Genomic DNA, 11,792 nt, shown 5'->3' on the forward strand with positions numbered 1-11,792 from the left:
CTGCCCTGCACATATTTGGGCTGTGCGGGTGAGACCCACGCAAACACAGGGAGAATGTGCAAACTCCACACAGGCAGTGACCCAAGATCGAATCCGTGTCCTCAGCACCATGATGTGGAACGTTGTTATTTTTTTAAATTTCGAGTACCCAATTCATTTTTCCAATTCAGGGGAAATTTAGCATGGTCAATCCACTTAGCCTGCATATCCCTTTTGGGTTGTGGGGGCGAAACCCACGCAAACACAGGGAGAATGTGCAAACTCCACACGGACAGTGACCCAGAGCCAGGATCGAACCTGGGACCTCGGCATCATGAGGCAGCAGTGCTACTCACTGCACCACCGTGCTGCCCTCTGGAAAGTTGTTTTAAGTGTGTTCCACAGGGCTCGGTGTTGGGACCCTTATTGTAGGCGTTACATATCAATGATTTGGACATGAACATGGAGGGCACGATTGAGAAATTCGCAAAGACTGGCTGAGTGGTGGAACATAGAACATTGCAGCGCAATACAGGCCCTTCGGCCCTCGATGTTGCGCCGACCTGTGAAACCAATCTAAAGCCCATCTGCACTATTCCCTTATCATCCATATGTTTATCCAATGACCATTTAAATGCCCTTAATGTTGGCGAGTCCACTACTGTTGCAGGCAGAGCATTCCACGCCCTTACTACTCTCCGAGTAAAGAACCTACCTCTGACATCTGTCTTATATCTATCTCCCCTCAATTTAAAGCTATGTCCCCTCGTGCTAGCCATCACCATCCGAGGAAAAAGGCTCTCACTGTCCACCCTATCTAATCCTCGGATCATCTTGTATGCCTCAATTAAGTCACCTCTTAACCCTCTCTCCTCATAAGATTTTCCCTCCATACCAGGCAACATCCTGGTAAAACTCCTCTGCACCCTTTCCAATGCTTCCACATCCTTCCGAGAATGCAGCGACCAGAACTGCATGCAATACTCCAAATGCGGCCGCACCAGAGTTTTGTACAGCTGCAACATGACCTCATGGCTCCGAAACTCAATCCCTCTACCAATAAAAGCTAACACACCGTACGCCTTCGTAACAACCCTATCATCCTGGGTGGCAACTTTCAGGTATCTATGTACATGGACACCGAGATCTCTCTGCTCATCCACACTGCCAAGAATCTTACCATTAGCCCAGTACTCGGTCTTCCTGTTATTCCTTCCAAAATGAATCACCTCACACTTGTCTGCATTAAACTCCATTTGCCACCTCAGCCCCACGCTGCAGCTTATGTATGTCCCTCTGTAACTTGTAACATCCTTCCGCACTGTCCACAACTCCACCGACTTTAGTGTCATCTGCAAATTTACTCACCCATCCTTCTATGCCCTCCTCCCTCCGGGTCATTTATAAAAATGACAAACAGCAGTGGCCCCAAAACAGATCCTTGTGGTACACCACTAGTAACTGAACTCCAGGCTGAACATTTCCCATCAACCACCACCCTGTCTTCTTCCAGCTAGCCAATTTCTGATCCAAACTCACCCAGAATCCCATGCCTCCGTATTTTCTGCAATAGCCTACCGTGGGGAACCTTATCAAACACTTTACTGAAATCCATACACACCACATCAACTGCTTTACCCTCATCCACCTGTTTGGTCACCTTCTCAAAGAACTCAATAAGGTTTGTGAGGCACAACCTACCCTTCACAAAACAGTGTTGATTATCCCTAATCAAATTATTAAGACCATAAGACATAGGAGCGGAAGTAAGGCCATTCGGCCCATCAAGTCCACTGCACCATTCAATCATGGCTGATTTCAACTCCATTTACCCGCTCTCTCTCTCCATAGCCCTTAATTCCTCGAGAAATCAAGAATTTATCAACTTCTGTCTTAAAGACACTCAACATCCCGGCCTCCACCGCCCTCTGTGGCAATGAATTCCACAGACCCACCACTCTCTGGCTGAAGAAATTTCTCCTCATCTCTGTTCTAAAGTGACTCCCTTTTATTCTAAGGCTGTGCCCCCGGGTCCTAGTCTCCCCTGCTAATGGAAACAACTTCCCTACGTCCACCCTATCTAAGCCATTCATTATCTTGTAAGTTTCTATTAGATCTCCCCTCAACCTCCTGAACTCCAATGAATATAATCCCAGGATCCTCAGACGTTCATCGTATGTTAGGCCTACCATTCCTGGGATCATCCGTGTGAATCTCCGCTGGACCCGCTCCAGTGCCAGTATGTCCTCCCGGAGGTGTGGGGCCCAAAATTGCTCACAGTATTCTAAATGGGGCCTAACTAATGCTTTATAAAGCTTCAGAAGTACATCCCTGCTTTTATATTCCAAGCCTCTGGAGATAAATGACAACATTGCATTTGCTTTCTTAATTACGGACTCAACCTGCAAGTTTACCGTTAGAGAATCCTGGACTAGGACTCCCAAGTCCCTTTGCACTTCAGCATTATGAATTTTGTCCCCGTTTAGAAAATAGTCCATGCCTGTATTCTTTTTTCCAAGGTGCAAGACCTCGCACTTGCCCACGTTGAATTTCACCAGCCATTTCTTGGACCACTCTCCTAAACTGTCTAAATCTTTCTGCAGCCTCCCCACCTCCTCCATACTACCTGTCCCTCCACCTATCTTTGTATCATCGGCAAACTTAGCCAGAATGCCCCCAGTCCCGTCATCTAGATCGTTAATATATAAAGAGAACTGCTGTGGCCCCAACACTGAACCCTGCGGGACACCACTCGTCACCGGTTGCCATTCCGAAAAAGAACCTTTTATCCCAACACTCTGCCTTCTGCCTGACAGCCAATCGTCAATCCATGTTAGTACCTTGCCTCGAATACCATGGGCCCTTATTTTACTCAGCAGTCTCCCGTGAGGCACCTTATCAAAGGCCTTTTGGAAGTCAAGATAGATAACATCCATTGGCTCTCCTTGGTCTAACCTATTTGTTATCTCTTCAAAGAACTCTAACAGGTTTGTCAGGCACGACCTCCCCTTACTAAATCCATGCTGACTTGTCCTAATCCGACCCTGCACTTCCAAGAATTTAGAAATCTCATCCTTAACAATGGATTCTAGAATCTTGCCAACAACCGAGGTTAGGCTAATTGGCCTATAATTTTCCACCTTTTTCCTTGTTCCCTTCTTTTTAAAAAAATATATATTTTATTCAAATTTTTTGGCCAAACAAAACAGTACAAAGGTTTTTCCCCTTTTACAACAATATAAATAACAGTGACCGTTTTTAACAAATAAATAAATATATAAACTAAATGGCAACTGCCATAACAAAAATAATAACTCTCCCAAATAATAAAATCAAACAATCCAATATACATAACCAAGTACAAATATCTATACAAAAACACCCCTGAGGACCCACCCGAGCCCCCCCCCGGTTGCTGCTGTTACCTTCCCATTTCCTTTATCGTTCTGCGAGGTAGTTAATGAACGGTTGCCACTGCCTGGTGAACCCTTGAGCCGAACCCTTAGTGCAAACTTTATCCGTTCTAGTTTTATAAACCCTGCCATGTTGTTTATCCAGGTCTCCACGCCCGGGGGTTTGGCTTCCTTCCACATAAGCAATATCCTTCACCGGGCTACTAGGGAAGCAAAGGCCAAAACATCAGCCCCTCTCGCCTCCTGCACTCCCGGCTCCTCGGCAACCCAATATAGCCGGACCCCCACCACCTTCGAAAGCACATTGGCCACCCCCACCCAGAACCCCTGCAGTGCCAGGCATGACCAAAACATGTGGGTGTGATTTGCTGGGCTTCGAGCATCTCCCACACCTATCCTCTACCCCGAAAAATTTACTGAGCCTTGCTCCAGTCATATGCGCCCTGTGCAAAACCTTGAATTGTATCAGGCTTAGCCTGGTGCACGAGGACGAAGAGTTTACCCTACGTAGGGCATCTGCCCACAGCCCCTCTTCAATCTCTTCCCCCAGCTCTTCTTCCCATTTTCCCTTCAGCTCATCCACCATGATCTCCCCCTCGTCTCTCATTTCCCTGTATATATCCGACACCCTACCATCCCTCACTCCTTGTTCCCTTCTTGAACAGGGGGGTTACAACAGCGATTTTCCAATCCTCTGGGACTTTCCCGGACTCCAGTGACTTTTGAAAGATCATAACTAACGCCTCCACTATTTCTTCAGCTATCTCCTTTAGAACTCTAGGATGTAGCCCACCTGGGCCCAGAGATTTATCAATTTTTAGACCTCTTAGTTTCTCTAGCACTTTCTCCTTTGTGATGGCGACCACATTCAACTCTGCCCCCTGACTCTCCGGAATTGTTGGGATATTACTCATGTCTTCTACTGTGAAGACCGACGCAAAGTACTTATTCAGTTCCTCAGCTATTTCCTTGTCTCCCATCACAAAATTACCAGTGTCATTTTGGAGCGGCCCAATGTCAGCTTTTGCCTCCCGTTTGTTTTTAATGTATTTAAAGAAACTTTTACTATCATTCCTAATGTTACTGGGTAGCCTACCTTCAAATTTGATCCTCTCTTTCCTTATCTCTCTCTTTGTTATCCGCTTTGTTTTTGTAGTCTTCCCAATCTTCTGACTTCCCACTACTCTTTGCCACATTATAGGCTTTCTCTTTTGCTTTGATGCATTCCCTAACTTCCTTTGTCTACCATGGCTGCCTAATCCCCCCTCTGATAACCTTTCTTTGGGATGAACCTCTGTACTGTGTCCTCAATTACTCCTAGAAACTCCTGCCATTGCTGTTCTACTGTCTTTCCCATTAGGCTCTGCTCCCAGTCGATTTTCGTCAGTTCCTCCCTCATGCCCCTGTAGTTACCTTTATTTAACTGTAACACCTTTACATCTGATTCTACCTTCTTTCTTTCAAATTGGAGATTGAATTCGACCATATTATGATCACTGCCTCCTAAGTGCTCCCTTACTTTAAGATCTTTAATCAAGTCTGGCTCATTACATAACACTAAGTCCAGAATGGCCTGTTCCCTCGTGGGCTCCATCACTAGCTGTTCCAAAAAGCCCTCTGTAAACATTCAATGAATTCCCTTTCCTTGGGTCCACTGGCAGCATTTACCCAGTCCACCTATTCCTTTCTAGATGATTATAAATCCTATCTCTTATAAACCTTTCCAAGACTTTGCCCACAACAGAAGTAAGGCTCACTGGTCTATAGTTACCGGGGTTGTCTCTACTCCCTTCTTCAACAAGTGGACAATATTTGCTACCCTCCAGTCTTCTGGCACCATTCCTGTAGACAATGACATAAAGATCAAAGCCAAAGGCTCAGCAATCTCCTCCCTAGCTTCCCAGAGAATCCTAGGATAAATCCCATCCGGCCATGGGGACTTATCTATTTTCACACTTTCAGTGTAGAGGATAGCTATAATCTCCAAAATGATAATAGATGGATTGGGCAATAAGGTGACAGATGGAATTTAAACAAGTCTGAGGTCATGCAATTAGGGAGGGTAAACAGTTATAGGGAGCACACAATAAGAGGGGTAAATGAAGTGAGATCTTTCCATGCAAGCACATAGGACCCTAAAGGCAGCATGTCAAACAGATAAGGTGCAAAGAAAGCCTATGGATAGAATATATAATTACAGATATAATGTTGGAATTGTATAAAACACTGGTGAGGGCACAACTGGAGTATTGTGTGCAATTCTGGTCAGCACATTACAGAAGGACATAATTGCTTAGTAGAGTGCAGAAGAGGTTTACAGAACGTTGCCAGGGCTAGAAAAGTGCAGCTATGAGGAGAGATCAGATAGTTTGGGTTGTTTTCCTTGTAACAAAGGCTTACTTGGTGCAGAAGAGATTACAGTGGAGAATTCTGGAACCGGGACATAGATACAAGATAAGTGGAAGGAATTTGCTGCCCAAGCTGGTGGTGGAGGCAGCGACCCTTAACTCTTTTACAAAGTACCTGGGTCTGCAGCGCAAGAACTGTAAGCTACTAGATTATGGACCGGAAGCAGGAAGGTGCAATTAAAAAGGACATCTTGGGCTGGCATGCCTCGGTTTAACGTTTTTATTACATCCTTCTACCTAATGATGACATTAACACTCTAGTTTCACATGAGTCCCTCAAGTTGTCTATGCTGCAGATAAATCAATCAACTCCAGACTGCACACATTTATAACAGAACTCATGAAAATTGAGATGTGTGCGTCCTTCCAACTGTCCCCACCAGCACTGCTCCTCCATCCTCAATGAACAACAGCTCTATGAGGCCATACTCTAAAAGGTTGTGAGATATGTAGAAACAAGTTAATTGATATATGAGGAAACAAGACAAGACATTTTCTAGGAAGCACTCTTTCCAAAGGTATCACTATGATGTTGTTCCTAATAATTTTCTAACTCTCTAAACCACAGGCTCAGCTGCAAACAACCAAATAGAACAGGCAAGAAACCAGACCCACCCAATAGGCTTTAGGTGAGAAACTTACACGGTTGTCACCATATGAAGTGAATTAAGAATGCTTATGGGATTCTTCATTTTATTATTTGCGGCATTGATAAAAGAGAAGGAAGGCTATGCTGGAGCTGTGTAAAACACTGGTTAGGCCCCAAGCTCGGGTACGGTGTGTGGTTCCGGTCACGGTGGGTGTCTACATCAGGAAAGGACCAGGTTGGGTCTAAATTCTCTTTTTAGTAATCTAGCGTATCCAATATATTTTTTTTCAATTAAGGGGTAGTGTGGCCAATCCACCTCACCCACACATCTTTGGGATGTGGGGATGAAACCCACGCAGACATGGGCAGAACGCGCAAACTCCACACGGACAGTGATCTGGGGCCAAACCTGCCGCCCTCGGGTCTAAACTCTCAATAAAGAAACCTGCTTATCCAGAGCGTTAATAATATGGAGCACACTGCTACAGGGAGTGGTTAACGCCAACAATCTGGATGCTTTTGGGAGGAAACTAGACAAGCAGAGGGAGATGGGATTAGATGGTATGGGGAGGTACAGTGCATAGGCTAGCTGGGCCAAATAGTCTGTTCTGTACATCCCAAGAAGTCTGCTTACAACAATCAAGTCATAAGAGTTTTACAGCACAACCATCAAGCACCTATCTATTCTAATCCGATTTTCCAGCACTTGGTCCATAGCCTTGTATGCAATGGCATTTCAAATGCTGATCTAAATACCTAAAGCTGGGAGGATTCCCATCTTTACCACCCTTTTATGCAGCGAGTTCATGATTCCAACCAGCATCTAGGTGAAAAGGTTTTGCCATCAACTCCTCTGAACCTTCTGCCCATTACCGTCAATCTATGCCTCCCTGGTCTTGACCACTCTGCTAAGGGGGAAAAACTACCTTTCTGTCCACCCTATGGCCTTCTCTGCTCCAGGGAAAACCCCAGCCTATCCAGTCTCTCGATAAACCCCATGAGCCTTCCTAAACTACATCCCCAGACATCACCCCGTTGTCTTCAGAGAACTGCGATCATGCACACCAAGGTCCTTTTGATCCTCCGTATTGCCTACGATCCAGCCATTTATTGCATATTACCTTGCCTGGTTAGTCCTTCCAAAATGCATTAACTCACTTTTCATGGTTTAATGCCATGTTGTCATTCTTCTACCCATCTTGCTCCTCACTATTTACCACACCACCAATTTGTGTCATCTGCGAACTTATATTACAAACTGATACTACAAACAAGGAACCCAGCAACGATCCCAGCAGAACTCCACTGGACACAGGTTTTTAGTCACACTAAACCACCTTCAACCATCATCCTGTCTCCTACCACTCAGCCAGTTCAGGGTCCAGTTTGCCAAATTTCCCTGGATCTCATGGGCAGTGACCTTCTTCAGACGCCCAACTAAAGTGTACGTCACCTACAAACTTTGATATTATTTCTAGAATGCTCAGGTTCAGATAATAGGTAGTTCCACCTATACTACAGGGGCAACACTCCCGAATACTTTGCTCTAGTGCAAAAAGCTCTGCTTTACCTTTAGCCAATTTTGTATTCATGGATAGGGAGGGATTTTTGTCGAACACCAGTCCAAATACAAGGTATCAACCACACTACCCTCAACCCAGTCAATTTCAACACCTGATGGAAGGTCACAGACCCAAAACACTTCTCTCACCTAAGATGCAGGCCAACTTGTTTAAAAATGTAGAGCATTGTGAATGATGCTAAAGTACCCATTTAGTACACAAGTCATGCCCTCGAACAGATACCTTTTGTTCCTTTTCCTTCTACCTACCCTGCACATCTTTGGGCTGTGGGGCAAGACCCACGCATAAATGGGGAGAATGCGCAAACTCCACATGGACAGTGGCTCAAACTTGGGTCCTCAGCGCTGCGAGACAGCACCACCAGGCCATCCTTACTTTTTGATCCCTAATCAATTAGTAGTATGCATCTGCTGACTATTTCAGGGGCTTCTGTTTCTCATTGTGGTCTCAATTCCAATTTCACCGCCATCCAGGGAAGAGAATTTCACTGATTAACAATCTTCAGGTAGGGGGGAAAAGATTTTAAAATCTGTATCCTAGTGCTAGTCTTCCCCACAAAGACGACTGCACCCTGAACCAAGGGCCAGTGCAGACTCCATGGGCTGAATGGCCTCCTTCTGCACTGTAAATTCTATGATTCTGCACTGTAAATTCTATGACAATTGTCAAATTTGATCTTTAGTTATTCAATGTTACTTTGTGCCTGAACCAACTATCTGAAATAACTACCTATCCAGACCACCCTCAACTTGGTACATGTCCATATTTGCCTAAGCAGCCAACTATGCTTTGACCCCAAAGGAAAGTATATACCCTATTCTGAGCAAGGCTACTTTACTACTCAGAAAAGGCTGGGGCATGTTCATTCCAGTACAAGGAGGGAAGTGTTAATTACTGCAATATTGGAAGTGTCTCATTCCTTCAGATATTGTATACAGTACTTGTAAAATGAAGTCCCTTTCAACAATGCCATCTTCCTCCTCCTGTAGCATTAAACAAAATGACTTCCTGGTTCACGTTTACTACTTTTTTAATTCTATGTCTTAATGAGTGAATTGAAATAAAACAAAATCTTACCCATTATTAATTTAGCAAGCCCTGGTGAATCAATGGAGGGAAAAGCAATTGGTTCAACTCAGTATAGAAAAATGCTTCTGCCTTTGTGCACTGCGACTAAACCATCCTCGCACAAAATTACCTGAAATAGTCTCAAGTTACATTTCGTTTAAGGTGTTTACATCGGTTCTTCCTGCGAATCGGGACATTTACGCAAGAAATACTGTTGGTTACTGGAGATCACGCGGTACTGGAAGCCAGCCTGACCTACTTCTGCAATTCAAAGCCTAACGCCGGAAATTAAGACCAGCAATCGCAAACATCCGTCTATTAAGACTGTCCTTGTCTTTAAAAATCGAGACATGGTGGCGTATGACTGCGACAAGACCCGCGCTGTGAAATGATCTCGTTGAGCAAACGGGTCACACGTTGCTGAGCCAGCGCTTTCCGCATCACATCTTAGTATCGGTAGAAGGAAATACCGCACGACAGGAGAAAATGGCACCGCACGTTCGTTACGTTTACAGGAAACTTAAACCTTTGTGACGAACCTCCTCCACCCTTTCCACAATCGCCCGTCAGTCTCCAACATGTACACGCCCAGTCTTCGTCAGAGAAATTAATCACTGACAGCTCCATTTTAATTTTATTTAACCACCTCCACCCATCGTACATTCCCTAGCCGTCTGGCATTTATTTAAAGCAGCTCTGCAATCCTTTATGGGCGAACTACTTTAACTTTCAACAAAAGTGTAAGGACCTTCCCCGAAACGGTTCCCTAATCTGCCCGCAGGAAGACGTCTCCTGCTCCAGCTAATAAGGTGCTGCGCCAGACACAATGATGGCGCAGTTTCCTGGTACACTGATACCGACCGAGTAAACAAGGCAGGCCAACAGCAATCGGAGCAGAATTTCCGGCTCCAACCTGCACTCCGAGCAATTGAAACACCCGGCAATGGAGCCAATTCTTGGCAAGCATGCACAGTCTCACCAAAAACATCTACAAGCACCAGTTCAAGTGTTAGTCTAGTCGTCTGGGATCAACTCAAAAATTTAGGCTCAGAAAACTTGCAAATATCGTAAACCGGGTTAGGGTTGATAAATACGAGGAAGTTACATAATTCCCTCAACTGTCGGCATTTCGATGTAAAGACAATAAATACCGAAGGAGACACAGGCACGAAAACGTACAAAACCGAAAAAAAACGCGACAATTAATCTTTTAATGACTCAACGCGGAATTTTAGTCCTGTCGTGGCGGATCATTTAAAATAATAAATTGAGTTCCAGAAGGGACGAACTGATTTGATGGAATTGTGATACAAGCCATCGCTTAATCTCCCGGTATTCTCCCCTCCTTATAACACCAATAAGGGTCGAGGAAGGAAAGAAGAATTTAGTCCCGTGAATGACGCCGAGATTGGAGCATCAAATGACACCTGATGGCCTCCGAACCGACAGGAAATGCTTTTGGGGGGTGGGGAGAGAGGTGGGGAGAAAGGCCTCCCAGTTCACCACAAAAGGCCGCCATTACATATTTCGCTAGTTAATTTTTCCTGGGCGCATTAAAAAGGAAACCCCCCCCCCCCCCAAGATAAATCCGTCGAAAAAGCAGAGTTACGTAGTCAAAAACAAAAATCAACGGATCTCGGAGGCAGGGGGTTCCCCCCCGCCAGAAGTCGAAGTAGACAAAGACCGCCGCTCGGGTTACTTCCAGCCACATTTTCTACGCCACCACCAGGGCCCAGGGCCGTCGAAAGAAACCAGAGTTGATCAAACTCTGGCCGGGGGGGGGGGGGGTATTTAAAGGGGCATCCGACGGTCCCCACCCACTGCTGGCAGCCGGCAACCCGCACTTCGAATTGAAAAAAAAGGGGAAACTACGGAAAAACCGACTCCTCCCCGCCAGCTGCAGCTCCGGCGAATTCGAAAGGGGACAAAAGCCGCCATTGTGGGGCGAGCTCCCTCCCCGCAGACCGGGGGGGGGGGGGGGGCAGGGAGGACTCCCCTTCCCCTCACCTTTAAAAATCAGCATTGAAAAATAAAACGCGGAGCTCAGAGCCACTCACCTGCTGATCAAGATCCAGTACATTTCCGATGGCCACATGACTCATAACTAAAAAATTTAGTGAATAAAAAATTTCCGACCAAGAAAAAAAAAAGAAAGTTGGTTTTTTTTTTTGGGGGGGGGTGCAAGGGGAAAAAAAAAGAGGGTTGGGAAGTTTTTCCTCGATGAAACCCTGCTTTTCGATTTGTTCTGCCGGTCAACAGAGAAGCAAAAGTGTCGAGGAGCCGGGTGTGTTGCCGATCCAGCGTTCGGTGCCGCTGTTACCGATCCTCCGTCCGCTGCCGCACTCTCTCGCTCGTCCCTTCGTCTCTCGTTATCGTCAATCCGCGCTACGGCCGCCGGGAACCGGGGTCCGACACGTGGTGCGACCTCTGACCAATCAGCGAGCGGGACGCTCCAGTGCGCTCGGGGCCTGATTAAAGAACGGCTGCGGTCTCGCGAGAATCGGCTCAGTCAGCTTCTCTCCCCTCCCCTCCCCCTCCCCCCCCCCCCCCCCCCCCCCCCCCCGGGCCCTCCCAAATATCGCGAGGCTCCTTCTCCCACCCCGATGGCCGCTGCAGCTCTCTGAAGTTTCACTTGGTCAGGATAGGTCAGTTGCTGTGGCAGCCTGTTAATTCTCAGTGTCGTGCTATTTACATGGGTATGTACAGAAGGGGCTGATGGGAAATGGATAGACCACTAGGGGGCAGCACTGGT

General features: G+C 46.1%; 1 protein-coding gene across 1 annotated transcript in view; it reads right to left on the minus strand.

Moving 5' to 3' along the window:
- ddx3xa (DEAD-box helicase 3 X-linked a) overlaps positions 1 to 11,437 on the minus strand; it is an 80,097-nt gene extending 68,660 nt beyond the window's left edge. Inside the window, 1 exon segment of the mRNA XM_072513861.1 lies at positions 11,098 to 11,437. Within this exon segment, the coding sequence (XP_072369962.1) occupies positions 11,098 to 11,142 (45 nt within the window). The 5' untranslated portion in view covers positions 11,143 to 11,437.
- Between the last annotated feature and the right edge of the window lie 355 nt (positions 11,438 to 11,792).

Source organism: Scyliorhinus torazame, chromosome 8 (assembly GCF_047496885.1).
Source record: "Scyliorhinus torazame isolate Kashiwa2021f chromosome 8, sScyTor2.1, whole genome shotgun sequence".
Taxonomy (NCBI): Eukaryota; Metazoa; Chordata; class Chondrichthyes; order Carcharhiniformes; family Scyliorhinidae; genus Scyliorhinus; species Scyliorhinus torazame.